Here is a 25,675-nt window from a genome sequence, read left to right as displayed (position 1 = left end):
TAAACCGGCCATTTAGCCTATCTAATCGTTACAGGATGACGGAAGTTCCGTAACTTAGAATTCATTTAATGGCAGTTTGGAAAGGTGATCTACTGCGATTTCCTGAGAAGGGTGTAAATTAGAGTAAGTACTTCGCTTCTGGTGCTTATGTTTGACATTGCATGATGTTTGTGTGCATGAATTTGTGAAAAGTTTCTTGATAACTTGTGAAGTCTTTTGAGTTCTGTAATTCAGTCTGTATTAAAACTTCCTGCACAAATGACACTGCAGCACTGTGCTGTGAACGTGAATGTGACCGTCTGTGACTGTGCTGCAATGCAATAGCGGCTGTGATTGTGATGTCTGATAATGATACCCTATTGTTGATGCATTATGGCTTTGTATCAACACCATGAAGTTGTTCCCATGGATATCGATGTGGTATGTTGGTTGATTGATTATTAATTAATATTTGAGCAAAGATTTCATAAAATGACACTGTACAATTTTTTACGATGTTACGATACGAGTAATTCTAATCATGCTAATTAATGCAATGCTACTTGATTTGAATGTGTCATTGTTAACTGTTATTAAAAAGAGACATCAGCTAGAGTAGTCATATAATAATTTTGATAAACATATAAGTATAATAAGAGATTATAGATGTAGACAGCTGGCAGCCGTCTGTTTCAAGGATTTTTTTTTTTTCTCCTTGTACACAGACGGCTTGCGATTGTGCAGCCGCCATAAAAGGGGGTTAACAATGCAAAATGCCCCTTACGAGGTTCATCGATTTCCGTCTTTTATGTCATAAAAAAATTGATATAAAGAATTGGACGAAAATAAATATTAGTATACCCTTTGCCTTTGGGCCTGAAATGCACCAAAACGGGGAAAAATAAACTTTAAAGAAAAAACAAACAGTGACTTACTTCGACTGTCATGCAACTCCCACTCCCTGGTTTATCCAAACTTGATACATAAACATATGGCCATTGAGTCCATACGTACAGATTGAGTTAGAACTTTGGTCTCTGTAATTGGTGAGTGGAGCCAACAGAGTTCAGCGGAAGAACCAGACCAAAGCTTTTGGTCTAAAATAGATGTTGCAACAACCTGGCCTTGTTTGCTTTTATTTTGCAGTTGCACTGTATTGTAAAGGTACCGGTAAGCCTATTATTTAAAACCATTCCCAGACACAGGCCGGATCAGTTCTAGCATTTTTTCATGTCCATTCTGCAGGAACCGGTGCAGAGGAATGGAGGCTAATCCACTCTCATATTTGTCGCTTGGCTTTAGGCTCTATATGCCTATGTCCTCAAAATAAAGTACAAGCATCCCTGTGATGCGCCATCAAGCAGGCTGTGGAATTGGAAGTTTTTGTTAACTTAGGTTTTTTTTTTTTGGGGGGGGGGCATGTCTGGCTTAGTCTGGTTTGAAAGTTAATACACCAAAGAGTGATCATTATTAATGGTAAAGCCTATCAAATAAAGGCCCTATTAAGGCCTTTGTCACCATCAAACGCCCAAATTTGAACAAGCGTTTATTCTGCTGTTCTAAAGTTTTGTTGCCCATAGATACATCAGGGTCCCGTCTTACAAAGACTTGCAATTGATCTGATCAATCACAACTACGTATACATGGAAAGCCACCAACATCAGCATCTACTCTAGATGTGATACATATTCATACATTCATCATTCTGTTGAAGATCCAATGTGATTCTCTTTGTTTACAGAGGAGATCGTGCAAATTTCCTTTAGAAAAAATATGGTATCCTGGATTTCCATATACATGTAGTTGAGATTGATTGGATCAATCGTAAGGTAAGACGGGGACCTGGACTCATATTATTGTAGGCTATGGCAGTAAGACGTTCAGCAGCTTTTGCGTGTAGTCAGTGTCAATACATCACTGACAAGCCTCGTCGTGGTTGTTGAGCCTGTTGCAAGACAGCTGAAATCTGTTTGTTTGGAGGAGTTTTCAAGAATTTTAAAACTTTTTTGTGTGTTCCTCCAGCCTTGGTAGTCTCCTCAATAGACACACCCAGAGCTTTGTCATCCCCACTCAATGCATTTGTGCGCTACAGCATGGGGTGCTGATACATGAAGTACGGGCAGTTTCTATTTATGTTTTAGTCTCATTTGTACTCAAGAGTTCAGAAAGGCCAAAATTACAACATTCTTCCAGAATTATCCAATTTCATCCAAAATAAGATTCATGATAGATTGCTGATGACTTATTACAAAGTGTGACTCTTCTAGGATAGCCACTCCATTGGGAAGAGTCGATATAACCCTGCTGGTTTTGCAAATTGTAAGGCTTTAAAATTTGAATATCATTTTGGTCATCAGTTAAAAGCTCTCAAAGTTATCTATAAAGTAATATACAGTCCTGTATCAAAATATGCTATACAAAGGACTTAATGCGTAGCAGTCTTTCAAAAATGTAGAGCGATACCAGGACAATTATTCCCTGTGAGGCGAAACATGCTTTATTTCTTGCCTTTATTCTTTCTTTAGTTTATTAAATTCTGACTTGCATGTGGTGTATGTACATGACTACATGTACTTGAGCCATCTTTGCTGAGACTTGAACCTTACTGTGGTGTGACAAGATAGTGTTTACAAGACTTTAGTTGAGGGTCTTGTTACAATAAAATCTACATATAGGCCCAATTATCTTGTGTTTCATTTTTTCATACAAAATTAAATAAAACAATGTCAATGTGAATACATGTGTATACATGTATTGATATCTTGATATGTAATATTGATGAAATAATGCTGTGTTATGCACCTGTTTAGGCATTGGCAACCACAACCAGAGTCAAATGAAAAAATAACAATGAAATGATAGGCCTACATGTACTTTTAAAAAAAATATTCACTCAGAAATCAAAAGTTATTCACAGTACGAAAAAATTATACATGTGCCACCCTTTGCATTGAAAATGAATATGCAGTCATGCATGTATTTAAAATAATATCAGTGCTGAATTTTTGGAAAATGCTTACCAAAGTCTAAAACTCTATTAAAATTCATGTTTTTTGTATTCATTGTATACCATCTTTATTGTCATGACATGAGGTGTGTATGAATATTCATATTCTGTCAGATTATGTTAGTTCCACTGAGGATTAAATAAGATTTCATATTTATTTTGTTGGCATCGTGACAAACATGATGCTGATTGCCAGACAGATCACTAGCAGCCGGCCACATTGAAACTTGTAGGGGTGGACTGAAGGAGCCCCACCACCGTTTTGAAAATAGGACACTTCTGACCATGTTTAGTTCAGTTACATTTTTAGCCTGATACATGTATATTGTAAACAAGCACAGCCATTTATTAATAGTAGTTCAAACTGTTTGCAGTCACATCTTGAATTTCCATAATAATTTACATTAAAAAGCCATACACATTTTACTCTTGAACATGTGCTTCTCTATTTAACTGTTTTTTTTCTTTGTGTAATCCTTACAGACTGATGACAACAGTTCATTGAAGATGGCGACCGCGTCGCCTGACCCACTACAAAAATTGTGCCTTGAGTATGTGGCTAGGAACTTAACAAAATTCTGCTGTGAGTATGTATCATTGGAAGGAGATCATACCGAACCCAAACTCTGCCTGAAATCATCAGAGATCAAACTACATCGTGATCTGGCTGAACAGCTTCTAAGAACATTAAGTGAGGCACGCCAACTGAAGGATTATACACTGAGCCTATTTGCCAATCAGAATCTTGTGTCCATTCGGAAGGCGTGTCTGCGATATGCAACGCTCACCTCTCGAGGGCTACGCGCTCTCTCTGGTCACCAGCTCACCGAACTTGATGCGGCGGGCGTGCGGAATGTCAACGTTAATGATATCATCGGAGCTCTGGGAGAGTGGACTAGGAGAAACCTCAGGTCGTTGAACGTCAGCAATTGTACTTTTATGAACAACTCCAAGTTCTGCATAGTGATTTCACTTCCACAACTCAGGCTGTTGCGCCACCTCAATGTCAGCTATACAGAGTTTGGTAACAACCTTGGATTAGAGTGGGTTGCCGAAGGTTTGACTCATCTGGAGAGCTTAGACATCTCGGGTACCCTGGTCTACAATATAGCACCGTTGACAAGACTCAAACAGTTGAAATCGCTGTCTATGTTTCACACGAGGGTTGCAGAGAAGGACATCCCATCGACAGTGGCTCAGCTTCCTGAGCTGAGACATCTTGATATCTCGCAAGACATGCACCCTGTACCGGACAGTGCGCACGAGACGGGTATCAATGTACTCTTAAATGCTGACGACTCTGTTCCAAACCTCATTTCCCTTGATATCTCAGGTAGGGATAACATCAGGGATGAAGCACTCTGGCATTTTGTGTCAAGGAGACCCAGGTTAAAGTTCCTTGGACTGACTCAGACGCAAGGTGTTGTCAAAGATAGACAGTCGTCAATAGAGATGTGTTACGAGGCCTATCTCTCGGACGAAAGGCATGTTAACTTCAGACCGGAACTCAAGGTAAAGACCATGACGGGTTTCATTTTTACTCTACTTTGGAGCTTTTCATGAAAGAAAGTGTCGGTGATTTCCACTGACTTTTGTTCCAAGCTACTGGAAATCCTTGCATCTGAATAGCTGAGAGCAAATTAGTCAGTGGAATCACTGATAAATTTGTTCAAGAAATGCTACAGACCCAGTCAGCAATTTTTGAGCAATGAGCATAAATTAAAAGACACTTTGAGCCAGAATAAAATGAAATGATCCAGGGAATCCATCGTTCTGGCTTGGTCACTCTATTGTTCTCACCCTCAGTATTGATTTGATACTACATGTAATCACACTAGAAGATTGCCGACTACGTGTACCACTGTACCCACCCCCCCCCCACCCATGTGTTCAGTGCATCCTTAAAAGTATCATACAAATTGTAAACTATTGCTTGATGAAAGTTGCTGGGTGATGCACAGTTGCTTGCTCAACTCAAGTATGATCAAAAGGTAGTTACATGTACATGTATGAATCTAGCCTGAAACTTTGGTTTATGCTGGGGCCGAGTCACTACATGTACACTGTATGTTGAAAAGCATTTAAACATTCTCTATTTTGAATACTGTTTATCCATATGAAAAAACATCCAACAAAGTTGCTGAAATTTCACATGTCACATATATACTGTATACATGTACATGTATATCCAAGAAAAAGAAATGGCCATCCATTTTCCTTACTTCTTGTATACATGTATATTAGGACAAGTATATGAACTTTTGCTTTTCAAAAACCATAGTGCCCTACCACATTTTTGTTTCAACTTGAGAATAGGATCCCAAAGGAATAAAACCAAGAGGCATTTTTTTTTTACTTGCACGGTGCACACTCACTTTGTATATACTTCACCATGGCACCTCGCACTGACACACAGAATGTTTTTATCCTGGGATAGCTTTGAAGCTGCTGAAAGGGATTATATTCAAGGTTCAATGATAACATGTTCTTGGCTTATCCATTTGTGTATTATGTTTTTGAAATAGGATACCACAAGTAAGTTTTGATGAATTACATATTTCTATTTAATCCTTTATACATGTATAAGTGAATTTTATAATCTTCAGTAAATTCAGTGATAGGCCTACTGAATATTTTTTATTTACCATCTATTTCAATTGGGGATAAGTTACATGTATGTTGGGGTTCAGGGCAATATCCCCAGTATGTTCAAAAGAGCCAGGAAACAAAAAAAAAGGAGACCTAAAAAATAAAAGAAATATATTGCTAGCTACGTTAAGCCCTCATCACACTTATTCCGAATCAAGCAGAATTGGCCGGAATGAAAGGACTATTGTTCGACCACCAGTTGGTCATTTAAATCTACTTCGAACACCGTTCGAATGTACCCCTCAAATGTTTTGAACATGAACGAAACCTTCGGGACGGCTAAAAGAAATGACAAAAATATTTAGAATGCACTCAGAAAACAGCAGAGTATTTAGAATGCGTGGGCTAGAATGTCAAAAAATTTAGCACGAATTATCAACCTGACTCCATTGCAGTTCATTTTGACTAATGTACATGTATGATGATTCACCTGGTCGATTTTATACTGAATTTCAACTCCAATTAGGTAAAATCATATAAGGTCCTCCCAAAATTTTTTAGATTTGTTGAATATTTTTTTTTCAGCTTCTGCTAGATTCCTGCTGATTCTGAATGAGTGTGATGGTGACTTTAAAGCTTATCCGACGTTGCAGATTTAGGCAGTTGTAAAAAGTAGCCCCCGAAACTGATTTATTTTCCTGATTTCAATATTTGACCTGTCTTTAGGTGTATGTTTGGTTAATATTACCAGTAGTTAAGACATGATTGGTAATTAATGCATGAAACTTGCATAAAACCTGCATAAAACTTGCCTTTAAACCATAGTTTCAGATCAAGTATTTTAAACCATACAGTATTTGTGGGATTTGATCAATGTCAAATTCCCGGTAGCTACATGTAGCTACTATCTACATGTATCCTATAAGTATTACAATCTATATTGAAATGTATGAATTGTAACTATTTGTCATACATGTACATGTAGGTGCAGTTGGAATTAAATACATGTGCATTACAGGCCTTCAATTGATTTGACACATGCGTGAGATATTGAAGCATGTTCTTCCTGTTTCAAATGGGAACAATAATAGGAAGTGTTTGTGAACATAACAAATTCATCATGCTGCTTTTGCAAAAAAAAAAAAGGACGTGTGACAGATCACCAATACGTGTATTATCTACAAAAGACCTGTTTTGAATTTTATGAATATTTCTTGAACAGATTTTTCATTTTTGTCTCACCTGCATCTGAGCAGAGTGAGAAAAAATGACAACGGTAACGGTGGCGATGACGTCAACATTGAAATGACATCAACATTGAAATCTTAACCAAAGGTTAAGTTTTTTAAATGATGTCAAAGTACATACAATATGGACCTAGTTCATGAAACTTGGAGAAAATGGTAATAAAGTACTGTATTACTGAACATCCTGCCTGAGTTTAGGTCACATGACTAAGGTAAACTCAAAGGTCATATAGGCCGCAGGGTCAATGAACTTAGACTTTGTTGGGGGAATCAACATCAAAATGTTTATAACCGAAGGTTAAGTTTTTTAAATGTCATCATAACTTAGGAAGTATATAGGCCTAGTTCATGAAACTTGGAGAGAAGGGTCATGTCACATGACCAAGATCAAAAGACGACTAGTGAACTTTGGCCATGTTAGGGGTATTTGTTGAATTGCCATCATGAATTAAATGTTTATACATGTAGATCTAGTTCATAAACTTGGGCACAAGAGTAATCAAGTATCACTGAACATCCCATTCAAACTTCAGGTCACATGACCAAGGTCAGATATCATTTAAAGTCAATGAACTTTATCCCATGTTGGGGGATAATTGTTGAATTGCCATCATAACTTTGAAAGTCTATGGATATTGTTCTTGAAATGTGGACATAAATTGAAGGGTTAATCAAGTATCATTGATCATCTTGCTTTTAGTCTTAGGTCTCATGATCAAGGTCAAATTTATGGAATTTAACGTCACTGATCATAGTATGTTTATTATTATATGAATGGTGTTTTTTGTAAATGATTATTTTTGTTTCAAAAGTCAGCACTGCTGCTACATGTATCTTGAATTGCGTATTAAATGCAGGTTAGACTGTCAGAAGCGCTCCACTCGTTTCCTTTCACTTTCAATATAAGAATATCAAAGTTTCAGTCAGCCTTTTGAAATTCTATAATTTGCCTTTGATTCGCAGGTGTCTGGCTATGCAACAGAAAGTCAAGTACTAGAGGGGCTACAGAGATACACTGAGCGCTCCCACTATGTTCATAAGTTGTTGTGTTTCCTCTTCAATATGACCCAGTTCTTGGAGAAACCCAGACCAGACATTGTCAAGGTATGTGCATGAGATTTCTATGGGGTGTTTGCACAAAACTTAATTGCAATCAAATACATAAAATAAAGAACCATTGACTTAAATCTTGGTTCATGTACAATATCTGTATGCTCCATGTAGAATATCTAGGTGGATACTTCATCTACATGCATTGTCTTTGCTTTTGCTATTCTGAATGCTGTTTATTCTTTTCGTAAAAGCTAAACGTCAGATGTTGAAGACTACTGTCTCTTCACTTCTGTCCAAAGGTCCAGTGGCAGTTTTTTGTACAAAAAACCTTCATTGAATTCCGATTAACAAAAAGATTGTAGTGAATATTGGCGATTTCACAATATCCACTGAAAATCTGCTATTTGCTGAAAAACTCAAGGCACTTTTCATAACTTTGTTAATTTTTGACAGAGTTTCATAAAAAAAAAACATCACCACTATTTTTATTAAATTGTTCTGTTTTTATTTAAACCAAAGATTTTCCAGGGAGAACTACCCCTTCAAGTAAAATTCAACTCTTTGTCAAGCGAAGCAGCCCCTGCTCTGCTTTAAACAATTTGGGAAACTATCTTCAATATATGAAGAAAACAAGGAAGTTTTTTTATATTTTATTCAAGTTGATCTGCTCCATTTTCTGTGTGTATGTACAATTGTCTTTGTTTACTTTTTTTCCTCGAAAACATTCAAGGGAGAGATTTTATTCAACTTTTTATTTAGATATACCTTCAAAGTTGAATGGTGACACAATATTCACCAGTTGCTTAAGTTCTATTTTTTTATAAAAAATTGGATGTATGCAGTATCAGGAAGTAAAGCTGCTCATACATGTACATGTAGCCTCAAACATGCCCTTTTCCAGCGTCTCCGCAAATTGTATGATCAAAATTCAAGGGAAGTTCCCCCTCGCTGTTTTGCAACATGTTCCCCTTTTATTAAAGAATGTCTATGGTACTGGTATGAGACCTTAACATGTAATCTTATAGCACCCCCCCCCTCCTCAGAAGACGTGTTAGACAGAATGCTGTCAGAGATGCGCCAGATCTCCAAAATACACGTGTAGAAAATTAATAAATTACAGAGAAAATAGCTATTAAAAAAAAGAAATCTATAGACACATGTACATGTACACTGTCTGAAGAAAATAAGCAAATTTGAATGATACCCAGATACATGTACAATACTGTTGAGGCCAGAAGTTACATACACCCAGGGAAATTCAAAGAAAAGCTGACACTTGCCAAACATAAAATTTTAAAATATTTGTGCTATCATGACGAATTTGCTATTTAATGAGTTTGTCATGCCCCTTCATCACTTTGCTTTGTCATCAGGAGCTTAAATATTTGTAGGTATCATTTTTTCCCCAAAAATCTTCATATTTTACTTTTAATAGACAAAGTAAAGATAAAAACTTTAAAAATAAAAACTTGACAAAAACAATTCATATTTTTGCTAGAATTTACTTCTCAACACAAAAATTTCAGATTTTTCAGTGGTGACATATCATGATAGAATATGTAATATTAATCATAGATTTTACATTTATATAGGTCTATTTATAAATTTTCTATGAAGTGACGTTTGAAATATAATAACTAACAATAGAAATTAGAATACATGTACATTTGGCACGAATATGACTTTTTTCTTCAAAGAAATTTCAACCTGAAATATACAGTGTACTTCGATCCCAATTGCATACCATGTGGAAAGAGCTTATTACGCTTTCATTTGATACCAAATTCGTCATGGTAATATTTATATTTTTTTCACTGAATTCCATGGGTGTATGTCAACTTTTGGCCTCAACTTTATTAATTCATGTCTTTGAGATACTGTTTTGGTATTTTCATTAAATTCCAAAGTTAAAACCAATATAGGGCTCAACTGGACATGTTTAGTATATAATTGGAAATGGAATGGGAAGTACATGTAATTGGAATAACTATCTCAATGAGATTGAACCTGTACCCTGCACTTTTCAGAGCAGTATTTACATGTATTTGGCGAATTTGTTCCAAATTATATGTCCGTGCACTCTGTGTATGTGGATTATAAAGGGCTTAAATTGAGACTTGCCAATCGATGCATTTATAATCTTTTTCTTTCTTGTCTGGATTATACAGTGAATTTGCGATGCATGTACATGTACCTGTACTGTCTGTACATGTATGTTCATGTAATGTAGCTTTGTTGTGTGTACATGTACATGTACGTGTACATTGCATAAAGCCATGTGTACTATTATTAGAGTTGATGGAAATTCACTGGAATTTCAACTACATATAAATCTAGGTCAAATGATTCTATATCATTGTGGATTTTTCTTGGTACTTTTAAAAGTGCATGCTGTTTACACATGTACAATAGAGTCAAGGTTTGACAAATCACAATGATGTACACAACACAAAGTGCAGTGATAATCCCCTTGAATTAAGAACTTTGATGCAGTCGCTAAAATATGTGATTATTACATAGAAAGACTTTTAGGTTTCATGTACTTTTTCCTCGAGTCTCTTTCCGATCCTCAATCACATGTAATCATGTACGTAACATGTCCATCTACATGTATTGTACATGTACATGTAGGTCACTGTCTGTTATGCTTTGTTCAAAGAATAAATTTTAAATGTTTCATTCAATTTTATATATTTGATTGGTCTCCAAGATTTTGGTCTATTTTCCAGATAATAGTCGAATTACTTTGGGCTATTTAAAACCCATTTGGTCTATAATACTGTTAGTTGTAGTGTACAGTACATTACACTTTGGTCTGATACACACTTTAGTCTAATTGTCATCATCTAATGCCCAGATAGTTGAATGTCCACATCCACGATTATTTTGCACTTTGATGAATGAAACATGAACAATTAATCATATTCTAAAGAGGTTTTAGACCAATTCACTGTTTACACAAAATGTGTGTAACCTGACTGGAAATTAATAGACAAAATGGTTTGCAGGCTCATTGGCAATTAGACCAAATGATTGTAGACCAACTAGGATTAGACCATGTTGGATGAGGCCAAATGGAAAGTAGACAAAGTGGATGAAGACCAACCAGTAATTTACCCCCTCATGTGCCCACACTACTGTGCAAAAAAACAAAAACAAAAAAACTTCACACAACCTGAAATTGTCTCACATTTGTTGGTGATGAACAGTTTTTCCATCAGTATAAAAGTTTTAAAAACTTTCTCAATCGATTACAGATTATACTGCCACAGATGAGAGCTCATCCAAGGATTCTAGGAGTTCAGATGGCTGCAAGGTAAAGATTATCGTCTAAACACACACATTACCCTCATTTCACACTCAGAATTTAGTTGTGCTTGAAAATTAATTACATTATGTTGTGCTCATACTGCCCAATTCAACTGAAGTTTTCTTAACAATCATGTTTTTATGTATAAGTTTTTGTTCATTTTTTTTGGCTGAATTTCAATTCTCATTTTATTTCTTTATTTCTTAATTTATTACTGTTCATACTATTATACATTTATGTTATAGATTACAATTTGCATCATGATTATTTTGAAAGTGTAAAACCCGTTATAACCATAAAGGGTTTTACACTTTCAAAATCATACATGTAGAAAGGTTTTCGAAGTTTAACACCTTTTTTCTGTATATGCCTGAATCTATGTTTTGTATATACATGTATATAAAAAAATGCAAGTGGACCAAATCAATGAAATGTATAGATAGGGTTGAACAAACTGATTCAGTTTAATCAAAATAACAATACGACAAATTAACCTACATTGTGTTTATTTGCTTTTCTCAAGGCCTCTTCTTAGAAGTTGATTGTGAAATGAAACAAATGCATGCAATCAAAAGCTTTTCCATCTGTTTGCATTAACTTTGCACAATTAACAAATGATGTCTCATTTCAATGCAGAAAAATCAGAATAGGAAATGTTTATTTTCATGAGCTACATGTATATTTGTCAGATTTGGGGATCATTGAATTTAGGGGTCTATATTTTTTCATTTCAAGGGATACTTTTTTGTACAACAGGCAAACAAAAACTAAATTTAATGTTGTTTGTGGCAGATCTTGGGGCAATGTTAAGATGGTTGCCCCAAGGCATTCCATTTTGGGAACCTAAGGCCCTAGGGGCAATTGGGGTGTCATGATGGCAAAATCACCCATCGCCCTCTTGTATTTGTCACCTTGACTATTATTGGTGTTGCCAACTGCTAGGTGCTACATAACTTTTTAGAAGCACTTGCCCAGTCGGGCAAATAAATTTTTAATTAGTTGGAATATAGTTGCCCAAAATTCTATTTCACTTGCCCGGAAAATCCTTGAAAAAAAGTTTTACCTTTTCAAAAGAAAGTTTTGCGGTATTATAAAACATTGACCTTTTTCTCTCTTTTGACATGAAGTGATCTACCTTGCATTTCTTTTTCCAAAGTGATTTTATCTTGCCATGACCAAAATTAGGGTCCATATCATATCATCGACCCTAATTTTGGTCATTCTACTGTGAGAATTTCGCTTGCTCAATTCAGGCAAGTAGTTTTGGTCTTTACTTCAAAACACTTGCCCGACTCTAACTTTTACTTGCCCCGGGCAATCGGGCAAGTGCTTATGTAGCACTCTGCCATTGTTATAACCATTTTCAATTTAATGCAGTCACTTCCTTATCAAATCTGCAAAAAACTGAACATAATTCCTTCCAAAGTTCCATTATAATATTTCAAAAGAATATTCAGTCAAGTTGTTCCTGTACAATAAGCTTCATGTATGCATGCATGTTTCTTTTGAATACACATGTATCAATGTGTTCATGTTCATATAAATTTTAATTGAAAAGTAATCTGAGTTTACTGGAAATGATAAAAAATTAAATTATTTCTCATCTCTTTTGAATATGCCTCATGGTTAATACCCACCTTTCAACTTTTCTGAGTATACATGCAGTACATGAGCGGTGATATGCACGAGGTATGAAAAATGGCTGATGTATATCTTTTTGATTTGTGGTAGAGCCTTGCCTTTAAAAGGTCAATGATCTCTGCCGGCTCACAAACATTCTTTGAATCTACAGTGTATATGCTGTATTTACTTTTAACACTATTAAATGTAATGTATTTTACCTACGTATCATGAGAATTTGAAATAAATGAATTGAAATGAAATATGTTTCTGATTTGCAGTGCTTGCCTTTACAACCTGACAAAGCATCAGCTTGGGGAAGGTGTCCATGTGTCAGTTCTTAGTACGATGGTTGGACTAGTACTGGATGCTATGGAGACATTCTACAGTCAACAACAGGTTAGGTCCCACATGTGCATGTACCTGTAGTCTACATCTTAGGCCACAATAACACAAAGGTTTAAAGATTAAATTTGGAACATTTCTTATTTTCTTGTTTCCAACCAAATCAAAACACTTTCTTGAAAAATAGGCAGATATTTTGAAGGATGTGAAGATGTAAAATATTATTTTCAGTAAGTTTTGAAGCCCCCCCCCCTCACACACACACACGGTCAAACAGTGTACAAAATTGCAATATGGTCAATTATATCCTTATTATATTGTCATTTAAAAATGGCTCTTGAATGTTTTTTTTCATTATTTGGTCCAAATAAATACACATTACTGTTTTGATTGAAGTCAATGAAAAGTTTGAATTGAGCATGTAATCTACTGGAATCGAATCTCTCAATAGCACTCTCAATTAATGATATTTATTTGTGACTCATCAAATATATTGTTTAGCTTCTGCAGCAGCCTTGAAGACAATTACTTTTAATAATTGATGATTGGCCTTCTTTTTCCCCCTCGTACAGCTTCAAAAGAATGTGCTATTGACTCTATGCAGTGACAGAATACTTCAGGATGTGGTAAGTACGGTATCAGCAGAAAGTTGACTTCTTCAGTGGGTTTTATTTTTTGAGATTCAGGCATGTCACACATTGCCAAAACTTCCTGTAACTGTATGTTCCCATCATTACTCATTGAAAATATGGTTTATTTCCAATTCGTCTAATACCAATTCATTCAATTGCCAGCTTGTCTACCATCAGTTCGCCCACTCACCACATGATCTCCTTTCATTATAACTTATGCCATTTCGGGTTATAACCAGTTGGTCCAATTGCCATTTAATCCATTTACCATTTGGTCTAATTGGAATAAGTGTTAAATTGTGCAAAATGAATGAAAATGAAATGGATATTAGACCAGCTGGTTATGAGACGAAATGGTGATTAGACGAAGTGATGATTAGACCACATGTTTGATGGACGGAATGGCATTAGACTAAATTAAAGTAGACCATGTGATGAGTGGACGAGTTGGCAGTAGACAAATTGGCAAACAGTGAAAATCATATGGTGGAAATATTAATAAGAAAAGATTTTGATCTGAAATGATGATATTTACCAATCATTTTAATAAGAATATTTAAAAGTCTTGTACGTACTGATGCCCCAATATTGTATCCCGATTGATTCAAGTTTAATGTACTGTATATAATTAACAGTTTGATGACATTGTGCAGTGTCACACGATGCATGCAACTTCACTAATTTCAGGTGATTTATTTCTTATCATGCCGAAACAATTGAAACATTGTTACCTTTATCCCTTTGCTTTGTGTGTGAATTTGACACATGCTCGGTCCACCCGGAAACATAGTTTTCTATCTCAGGAAATTGGGCCAGGAAATAGTGGGTAAAAGGCTTTATCTGCATGAATTTATCAGCCAAAAACACAACCATTGAACAAATAAACCCTAATTAAATTTGCATATTACTGATCGGTTTGGCCTTAATTTCTGAGCATATCGATCTTTCTCTGCCGTGTATGATGAGAAGATAACATACCCAAAATAACAATAACAAGAAACTATTAGCTTTTCCTTAATGAGTGCCAAAAAAAAAGATTTACCCCAGATTTGAAAAAGGCCCATTTATTGATCAAAGTCAACCCGAGGGTACATGTATGAAAATGATTTTGAGTATAGATTTTTTCAATGGCTGTCGATAAGTTCATCAGTGAAATTATGCCACTCTCCACCCAGGTGTTAAATGGGTACCCGGTAGGATGCGAAAGCCTATGTACATGTACATGTAGTATGCCTAGCAATTGAGTATTGGAACTCTAGTTGGAATGCTCCCCAGGGAGTGGAGAAGGTGCATACATTGTATGCGGGCATGCAAGGATTCGATAACCGGGGTAATAATATATCTGTAAAGCGCTATACATGTATAAATGCGGAATATTATTACTATTATTGATATTCTTTTATTAATCTACATTTTAACAATTCAGTATTTCTGATAAACATACATAGAGGATTAAGAGAAAAACAGATTTTTTTCACTTGAAATTGATACCTCTAGATATTCTAATTTTAAATAATTTACAGTAATGTTTCCCATGCTGACACTCAGTTTGGATTGAAATTATTTGATTGAACAATGATTGTGCTTGGTGGCTCAGTGGTATAGTGGCTGCCTCCTAATACAAGGTCAGGGGTTCGATTCCTGAACAAAGACTTCAGAAAATGGAACCTTTGCCTTCTAGCCTGGCACTCGGCAAATATGAATGGAGAATGGTCATAATGACACATTTTAATTAAAAAAAAATGGGGGTGCTGTCGCAGTTTTGAAAGCAAAATTGAAGGATTTTATGCACACTTTTGGTGTATTTTGTAAAAAAAATCAGTAAAAAATGTATGTTTTCGCTTTTTATTTTGTTGCACTGCATATGGCCATGCATTCTTTTGCATTTATTTACCAGGTTCTTGTATTGTTTTATTTCATTTGATTTTGTGATTAATTTGATTTCTTAAAATAGATATTACTTATCTGAGTCTTCAATTCTTATTTATTATTTTTATTCTTTTTTCCTTGACAGAACTTTGATCGTTATCGTGCATCTAAGATGGTAATGGATTGCCTGTTTGTGTTTGATGATCCGTCGATGACGAGAATGTCCGTCGCGATCTGCTCTATCCTTGCTGCCAAGATCTCCACTGTCCAGACTACTCTGCTGGGAACCAAAAGAAACATGCAGGTTAGACAATGTCGATTCTCCTGAAATTGGCAACATACATTAATTTTGCAATTACTTTACATACAGGAAAAGCTGATATGTGGTGCATGAGTATAAATTGAATAGAATTACATAATTTTTATTGAAATGCTGCCAATGATTAGCCAACTTGCGACTTTTATTGGGAGGAACTCAAATTTGCCTAGGGACAGTGATTTTCCGTTTCAAAAAATGGCCTTTTCCGTTTCAGAAAATCTCAAATTCCGTTTCAGCATGTCAGAAAACGGAAATTCCGTTTCCCCATAGACTTTGTACACACGGAAAAGTGACAATTCCGTTTACACATTGAATAGCAAAATCACAGCGAGTACACTCGCACTGGCCAAAATTTGTATCTGCTACTGTACCGACAACACAATAAAATCCGTTCTAATCGGATCTATGCGGGTGCATTTAATAATTTTTTGATCACATTTAGCATGCATACATCCTCACCTTTCACATAATTAGCATTATTTTGCAGTGAAATTAAATTTCATCGATAATTTTGGGTTTTTTTGGACATCGTTATCGTCCGAGAACGACTTTCGCCAATCCGCCATCTTGGATTTTAAGACCACGATATCGTGCTGTTACATCTTCAAACGTAGAGGGCAGCAACACACGACCGTGCAGTTGAGCGATATGAAGCTCAAGCAACCTGGCCGGCCGGGTACGGCCGCGGGGTACAATCGAGTGTGCTGATGTCGCGAGCAGTTACGATGTGTGAATTGTCATGATTGTAGCGAAGTGAGATCGTGTTTTCTGGGGTTTTGTGGCCATTTAATACTCTCATTTTGTTGTTATTTTGGAGTAATTTCTGTTGCTATTCTGTGTATTTTGAGGGAAAATACGTTTTCCGTGATTTTCCGTTTGAAATGCCACTTTCCGTTTCAAAAGGCCTTTTCCGTGAATTCCGTCCGTTTTCCGCGATCGCGGAAAATCACTGTCCCTATCTGCCATGTTGCAGATTTTTAAAATAATTTTTGTCCTGTCTGAGCATTTTGCCAAAATCAGAGAGGAAAGACGAAATGACCAGGGTATGGGGATAGTCGCTGTAAAATCCTACATGTGCTGAAGCTATGCTCATGACTGATGTCATGGTGTATACATGTACATTAGACTGTTTACTTATAGATTTTTAATTTTTTTTTCTTTGTTTTATCCAGAAACTTCTTCAGATCGTACGCCAGAAAGCGGACATCCGCTCGGTAGACATCACACTCAAGTTCACCCTGAGCGCACTCTGGAATCTCACCGATGAATCACCACCCACCTGTACAATCTTTGACAATGAGGGCGGGCTTGATCTCTTCATAGACATTCTGGAGGTGAGCATCTATTATCCTGCACCGTAGATATCCCACAATGTGTTAAATTTTGTAAAGGCACTCATATAAAGATAAGGAAGAACATTATTCACAAAACTCCAATAGAAATGTGCAAAAGACTTTGAATCAATGCAAAACTTTCTCGCTTGTAGATGTAACAAAAATATATTTTATATTTGTATTATACAAAAGATGTAGAAAATTTTAAAGAGTTGGCCTGTACTCTCGTTGCTGTTGATCACTTTCATGTCAGATAGAATACAGAAAAACCAGCTGACACTTATAACAACTGATTGATCAGCTGTTCATTCATTTTACATCAGTGGGCATAGCAAGAACATATGCACACAAACATACATGCAACTGTTCACCATTTTGTAGTGCTGGTCTAATTTGTTATCAGTACTGTGTATAACTCTTTAATATGACTCTGCTCACCATAGGTGGTTGCTGGACACAATATTAAGTTTTTCAGACCAGACTTGTTAAGACTTTGTCTTATCCGATCTGATCACACAAAGAGCGACTGCATTGAAGGGAATCATAAGTATAAACAGCCCCTTTCTAAGAATAAACATGATTTATTAATGTACATGTATTACTTGACTGCACCAAACTGTTACAGCATGTTTTTATTGTGCACTGGCCTTTAAAATCAATTTTAATTTTATTTTTTTTACGTTCTTTCGTTTCATTGACATAACTCCTGTTTATCCTTTTGTTTTTAATAATAACAGATCTTTCCTGATGAATCTACACTCCAGACAAAAGTTCTTGGGCTTATTGTAAGTATTCTCTTTCCTCTGCCATTTACTTTCTCTCCTCTTTTCCTGTAGACTCCTTCAAAAAGTTTGGAAGTCTGTTTGAATCAGCATAGGAAAACATAAGGGCGACTGGTGATTTTTCGCTCATGACAACCCAAATCGCCCCTAAATCCCCCCCCCCCTGAAATGCATGCTTTGGGGCGACCATTCTTTCTAGAGTCGCCCCAAGATCTGTCACAAAAAAATATTCCAGATAATTAAAAGTCAATATTTTAACTATGGCAGAATATTGACATTTGCTTTTACTGCATAATTACCTGTTACCCCTAAAAAGTAGCCCTTAAAATGAAAGAAATAGCCCCCAAAATTCTGCAATCGCCCCAATGTCTTAAAAAAGATAGCCCCTAAAAAATAAGTTATTTCCTACACTGGTTTGAATGAACTATATCTTCTTAATGAATGCGTGCTCAGTTCTATAAAAAAGTGGGTATTTATTTGTGGACCATGTATGTTTTTCTTTTTCTCAGAATAACATTGCAGAGGTAAAGACATTACGGGATAACTTAAAAAGAGAAGACTTCCTCAAACACTGCAAGTAAGTGATTTCATCTAATTTCATCTTATATTCTTCATAGTATGTCTTAAGGACGTTCCACAGTTAAAGTGAAGTCCATGTCATTTTCACCAAACTAAGATGAGTTCGTATCGAAGGACCATTTCATGAAAGCACTTGGTGGATGTTTTATCTGATAGTTGCCATAGCATCAGTCAGTCCCCACTTTGCTTCTCAGCCAATCAAAATCAAGGAAATTAATCTGATCTGACAGCATAGATTGTTATTGGGGCAGGCATGCATCATGTCACACCTCCCCAAATGCCCTAACCTCAATGAGCAATGTAGCCAAAAAGACCTGGTACTGACCACACAATAGCGCTGACAATTCTTAACCGAGGCCCTGTTACAAATGATAATGTGGCAGCGATGCCTAATGCTACAACAATGCATTACTTACGCATTGAAATGAATGTTTCAACTTCACAATACGAAAGATTTGACTGGGCTAATTTTTGTGCTCTGTTAGGCTAACAACGTTTCTGTGTGGCTGGCACTCATGGCTGCAATTAAGAAGACTGCTATGTGCTATAAAGTTCTGGCCAAATGTCTGACTGTTATTTGCACTTGTAGATGATGAACACAAAAAAAGAAAACGGCATGTCAGATGACTAAATGTTGATGAAATTCCCACTTGAACTGAATTTTCCATCTTTGAAATCACTGTATCCATATATCTTGTTCATATGAATTGAATTCTGTCCTAAGGATAGACCATTGTGATAATCATCATCACCATCATCATACGCATCATCATTCGCATCATCACCCTAGAAGTATAACATCATTACATCTGTTAGGTAGACTTGAATACAAAGAGAGAGTGGAAACAAATGCTTTAATCAAATTTGGATGTAAAAGGAGAAAATTGAAAGATTTAGAATGACAATATTTGAAGTCACTGTAATTGATAGGAAAAAATGACCGAGAGTCTGAATTAGCATCCAAGAAAGGATCACCAGTCTTGCGGAGAGTCACCTGCAATCTATAAAGGCCTGCATTCTGAACACTGGTTTAAATTAAACCCTGGTTTAAAGTTGTGTTTTAACTATGGAGAGCCAATTAGAGCACAAACCCCTAACAGTAGACATCCAAATTTTAAACTCATTTGACTCTCGAATCATTCATAGTTATCTGGGAATGACGACTGAAACGTGTCTTTATTATGAAAAGCAAAATGAAACAAAATAGTAAACATAACAAATGTACATTATAAACAGAATTTTTGAACTTTTTGGCTCCCCATAATTTTAGCACATAGTTTGACCGTGGTTCAAGTTACACCAACCTGACTTCAGAATACAGGGCAAAGAGTTTAATGAAACACCACATTGTATGGTATGACATAATATGTTATGTCTTGATATCTTTTATTAGACGACTGCTAGAGAATGATCAGATTGAAGTGAGCTACTTTGCTGCCGGGATAGTTGCCCATCTATTGAAGGATGGTGAAGACACATGGGCCTCTAAACCTCATCTCAGAGAAGAGTTTCAGCAGTCATTGGTAAGGAAGGATTTTCATTGTTTAATAGACATATTTTCGTTGGCAGGGGCGGATCCAGGATTTTCAAAATGGGGGGGCAAATTTTTCAGAGGAAAATTTTGACACCCCTCCCTCCCCGAAAAAAAATATGTAACCACAAATTAAGGATATTTTGTACCGAAAAAAGATGACAAGCAAAAAAAAAAAAGGTCTTCAATGTCAAAAGAGGGGGCACACCTTTGTTTCAATGGCATTTTTACATTACAAATTTAATTTTGCTTCTTATAAGGGGGGGGGGGAGGGGGCATGTGCCGCCACCCCTTGATCCACCAGTGGTCGTTGGGCTGTTAAAATCTTGTATCTCAAGATGTGAAAACGTTTGGATAGCTGAGAAATAGCTTGATGTTAGAGTTTTAACATGAGTAGCAACCTACTTTTGCTTAGAAACATGGGCATCAGTACAGAAGATTATCCTTTGTGTTTGGGGGGATGCAAGAATGGATTTCCACCCATGAACAAAGGATACATGTAATCCTCTACGCTGACGCCCATGCCTAGAAAGTGTGCTCAACAGGAATTACATGTTTGAGAATTCTCTAATATAATAGATTTATAGAATGCAGAAACTATTCTACAAAGTAATAGGAATAGATTTTCTTATTTCCCCATTAATCTCTAACTTCTTCGTGTGAAAACATTTTTATCTGTTCAAGGAAAAGTACTAATTTGTAAAATATTCATTCATTCATTCATCCATCCATCCATCCACTTGGCTATCACCTTGACTAAATTGTGTATAATCAAGACAATTATCTAAATTTCCTTTTAAAAAAGTGTTTATATAATTTCTTCATTCAAGAAAAGTAGCATAAGGAAGGAAAAGTGTATCCTTTGCTAAAGTGCTGTGTTCCCTCTGATCGATTAAACCAATTATTTTTCTCATCATGTAAATGTGACATTGGGATTGTGGGATTTAGTACGGTCAATTTCTAACGTGACTGGTATCATATCTTACAGCATAACAGCATCTTGAAGTGGAAGAACCCTGCCGGAGAGATGGTAGCCTACCGGTCTTTCAGTCCATTCTTTCCTCTCTTGAAATGCTATGAGATCCCTGAAGTACAGCTCTGGTCGGTGTGGGCAATGCAACATGTCTGCACGAAGAATGGTAAGGATGAGATATAACAAATGCATCCATACCTGCCTATTGTTCTATTCCTATATTGGGGAAATGAATGAAAAAAATAATAATTTGTGTAACATAGCTTTATATGGGATATATTCAGCTTCGCTTTTTAACACCAAGTATCTCCAGGTCTTTATTTACTCAGGGCTTGAATTAATTTGAAGGGGGTTTAATCAATATTATGAGATTATGAGGTGCTTCAGGTAATGTGGTGATCCTGTGGTGGTATTCTTGGTGCACTACATGTATATACAGCTTGCTAGGTGCAGTGTGCGTATGGTGCGTGTAGTGCGGATGGGATTGGAACACACGACCCTCTGATTGAAAGGTGAGAGTCAGAACCGCTACACCACACACCTCTATATTGACAAAGTTGGGTGAGACCAAGGGGATATAAACTAAATGGATAAAGCCTAACTATAAATTAGACACATATGGTAAGTAGACTAAATGGAAACTAGACCATATAAAGTAGAACAAACTAGGATTAGACCATGTTGGATGAGACCAAACAGAAAGAAGAAACAGTGAATGTAGATGAAGTGTTCAAGGAGCACTTCATCATCATTCGTTGTCTGGCTAGTTGTTAGTTGACAACTTTCCTTGAATTCGATTGGTTGGTAATGGGTGTTAGTTTGGTCGCTTTCGGATAAAACAGGACATGTTGGATGAAACATCTGACAAATTCTTTCATGAAATACTCCCCTGCAGCGACTTACTGATTGCCCAGAGATATATACCCAATCAGACGAACCTCTCCATAGAGATCATTCACCTGGTGATTATTTGTTTTATTTCAGCGAGTCGCTACTGCCCCATGTTGGTGACCCAGGGCGGCGTGGACCTTCTGAGTGAGATGGTAGCGCAACCCCACCTCCATCCCGACGTCCATAGAGTCGCTACGGGAGTCCTGGAGGTGGTGCGACAGAACAGAATAGCCGTGGCCAGTCCCTGCGAGATCAAGAAGAAATGAACCTACCAAATGTCTTTCATCAATGGCTTATGTCTTATTAGCACTGTGTGCGCAGCAGTCTCCTGCCAGTCAACCAGCCAGCCAGCCGTGGATTTTAACCATCGTTCTCTTGGTTTTTCAAACGCAACGTTTGAAGGAGAAAGATGATTTTTATGATTGCTCTAAAAGTACTAAGACGTGGTTTGGAGGAAGTGAAGTTTTAATTGCAATGCTAATAGATCAATTAAATGTTTATTGAGGAAGATACAGTCCTCTTTTTCGCAAATGTGATGCAATGATGATGTTTGAGTACCTATGCTGTATCTGAAGAGTTGATGTAGCTTTTCAGGAATCGAGCATTGACCATGATATATTAATGTTCTGTAAATCAGTAGGATAAATGTCCATACTAACAATAGTTCATACTTGCCCGTGCATTGGATTTTAGAAAAAAACGGATCCCTTTCCTGATGTAATTATTTCATCCCATTTTCACACTTGGAAAATATAAAGTTGATTCGAACTTGGTTTAGAACATATACATACTGTATACATTTTCAAAAGGATACTAGTGCACCTACATGATTAAATTCTCCTTTTGAAAAATGATACTCCTCTACACCTTTCAGAATGTACATGAACATGGAGATATGTATGCATAATGTATAATGACCTCTGTCTCCCTTCTCTTCAATAGGTGGCCTCCTAAGTTATTTATTGTTAGTTGGTCATTAATGCATATTAGATGTAATTGTAAAGTGAAATAAAAAAAATTAAGGGAGGTATTTTACCGCTAGAAAATTGCCACTCTCCACCCAGGTGTAGTAAATGGGTACCTGTAGGAAGAAATTCTTAAATGTATGTTTTTGTTTTTACCTTATCAAGGTAGCCATGCTCAAGCCAGGGGACATTTGTATTAAGCACTATAGAAATGTCACGTATTGTAATTATTATTAATACATTAAGGATTCCTGTATATCTTTGGGTTTATCTTTTGTATTATCGGCAATAGTACATGTATTAATTGAGCAAACTCCTTGATTTCTAAACCTCTTGTGCATTCTTTCCTGTGTTGTGTATAACATACACAACAATTATAGGTGAATTTTCAGAACAGACTTTGTATGTATCAACAACTGAGGAAATAAGAACTAGCATTGCGTGCTGGATTCTTGCATGAAATTAGAAAATAGATACATGTGAATTCTTCTCCTTCAAAGTGATTATGTTAGAATGAAGGTAATTCCATTGAGTAGATATCAATAGAAATGAAGACAATATATATATACAAGTCTTAATGCTTATGATCCATACACATGTTATTAATTTCTTCACTGTGGTCATCCGATTGAAAAACGCCCTTCCTTGAACACCCTACGATTTCCTGTATGAATGTGAAGTTTGAAGTTAGCAGGGCTACATAAGCACTTGCCCGATTGCCCGGGGCGAGTAAAAGTTAGAGTCGGGCAAGTGTTTTGAAGTAAAGACTAAAACTACTTGCCCGAATTGGGCAAGCAAATTCTCACAGTGGAATGTCCAAAATTAGGGTCGATATATATTGACCACAATTTTGGTCATGGCAGGCAAGAGAAAATCAATTTGGAAAAAGAAATGCAATAGCAAGGTAGATCACTCAAATGAGAAAAGAGAAAAGAGAAAAAAAGGTCAATGTTTTTTAAACCGCAAAACTTTCTTTTGAAGAGGTAAAACCATTTTTTCAAGGATTTTTTTCGGGCAAGTGAAATAGATTTTTGGGCAAGTATATTTCAACTATTCAAAAATCTTCTTCCCTGACTGGGCAAGTGCTTTTTAAAAGTTATGTAGCACCCTGGTACTAGCTAGAAGTTAACCCTCATATTGTTCTTGTTTCTCTTTTTAGGTTCACATTTCCATACATTTTTTCTTTAATCACAAATGAGTTGGTGTAGTTAGATCTACCATAACACGTAACCTGCTAAAGCACACCACATGTCACTTAAAATTAAAATTCTACATCCTTTGATTTGCTACTTGTTTTGAAAGTGGGCAATTAAAAGGAAAGAAAATGGCACTTCACAGACCGTTTCAAGTCAATCACACTTCAAAACTTACAGTGTTGAAAGAGTTCTCAGTGAGTTTCTCAGACACATTCAACATTCACTTACATGCACAATGGATTCTTACAAAGTTGTAGCGAAAATGCAATTTCCGGTATTGAGTTTGCATAACGCACATTACATTATGATTTGCCCGATTAAGATTAAAGGTTTTGTTGTGTTTATTAAATGGAGGAATCTCAGTGAATTACAGATGAGATAATAAAGTCAACCAGACTCCTTACACAACAAGTAGGGACAGTGATTTTCCGTTTTACCGGAAAAGAAAACAGAAATTCCATTTAATTCTTACACTTTTCATGTAAAAATTCACGGAATTCAGGGTTTTCTGAGTACATTTTCAGTGACAAAACGGAATTTCCATTTTTAGATCAAGCTGAAACGGAATTACAGATTTTTGGAAATGGAAAAGACCATCTTTTGAAATGGAAAATAACTGTCTCGAAAGGAGGGAAATAACATAAAAGGCAAGGCCATTTACGGTATGCATGCAAACATATACAATATTGTGCATTGCCCCCCAAAAGGTTGATTAGAACATTAGTTGTCTTCATTATTTGTCCACCTCAATCTCTCAGGCATCACATATTAATAATTGAAATAGTAGAATACTTAGGTCTGTTTTCTTTTATCAGGTTTAGATGAAGCCAGATTAAATTTGAAATAAAGTTATTCATATCCATTTTCCCCAAGTATTAATATTCAGCAGAACTCTGGCATAACAATAATGCTAATTAACTTACCTCATTTTGACAAATTTTTTTCAAGAAAAAGAACTACTTCGGATTATTGAAAAAAATTCAAGCGAGGTCTTTTTCCAGCCTTTTAACGTTCTATCACTGCACGCGAGATGCTCCCTATTATACCCAGATATTTTTTCTCACTAAACATTACAATGGCATTCATTTATACACTTGAATTTCCTATACAATATCATTGCTTTTGTTGTGTATAGCAGTCATATATTCACTCTCCAGCTGCTAATATATGCTGCCATCCACTTGTTTTCCCTCTATTATTAATTATTATTTTTTTTTTATCTGATCACTTTGTATCATATACCTGTCATCTTTGTATAATTTGTACTGATTATGATATGAGAGGAATCTTTTAGCATTTTGTTTGGTAATTTGTACATTTTGCATTGCGTATTTAATGCTGTGATCAAGACTTGGCAATAATTCTCAGAATCTGGATTTGAATGAGATTTTGTTCATTTTGTAAACTTTCATGACGTTTCTTTTTAGAGTTACATGTACCTTTAACTATTACAT

General features: G+C 36.0%; 1 protein-coding gene across 2 annotated transcripts; it reads left to right on the top strand.

Moving 5' to 3' along the window:
- LOC121423757 (protein zyg-11 homolog B-like) lies at nt 1-23,790 on the top strand. 2 transcript variants are annotated; one of them, XM_041619240.1, is made up of 13 exons: nt 1-123; nt 3,470-4,498; nt 7,786-7,926; nt 11,133-11,191; nt 13,087-13,204; nt 13,723-13,776; nt 15,797-15,955; nt 17,143-17,304; nt 18,042-18,089; nt 18,596-18,663; nt 20,059-20,188; nt 21,185-21,335; nt 22,154-23,790. In XM_041619240.1, exons 2-13 carry the CDS (start codon nt 3,494-3,496, stop codon nt 22,324-22,326), a joined length of 2,268 nt encoding a protein of 755 aa, XP_041475174.1. In that variant the 5' UTR covers nt 1-123; nt 3,470-3,493; the 3' UTR covers nt 22,327-23,790. The 2 variants fall into 2 exon arrangements, with proteins under 2 accessions (XP_041475174.1, XP_041475172.1); XM_041619238.1 differs by lacking the exon at nt 1-123 and adding an exon at nt 197-420.
- The last annotated feature ends 1,885 nt before the right edge of the window (nt 23,791-25,675 follow it).

This window comes from Lytechinus variegatus, chromosome 11 (assembly GCF_018143015.1).
Source record: "Lytechinus variegatus isolate NC3 chromosome 11, Lvar_3.0, whole genome shotgun sequence".
NCBI classification, from domain to species: domain Eukaryota; kingdom Metazoa; phylum Echinodermata; class Echinoidea; order Temnopleuroida; family Toxopneustidae; genus Lytechinus; species Lytechinus variegatus.
The sequence above is the reverse complement of the archived record's forward strand: the minus strand, read 5'-3'. Positions and strand labels throughout refer to the sequence as shown.

Coding starts and splice junctions, on each gene's coding strand:
- LOC121423757 (XM_041619238.1), top strand. CDS start 373: ATGGCTTTGTATCAACACCATGAAGTTGTTCCCATGGATATCGATGTG. Junction 421..3,469: donor TTCCCATGGATATCGATGTG/GTATGTTGGTTG, acceptor TAATCCTTACAG/ACTGATGACAACAGTTCATT. Junction 13,777..15,796: donor ACAGAATACTTCAGGATGTG/GTAAGTACGGTA, acceptor TTTCCTTGACAG/AACTTTGATCGTTATCGTGC.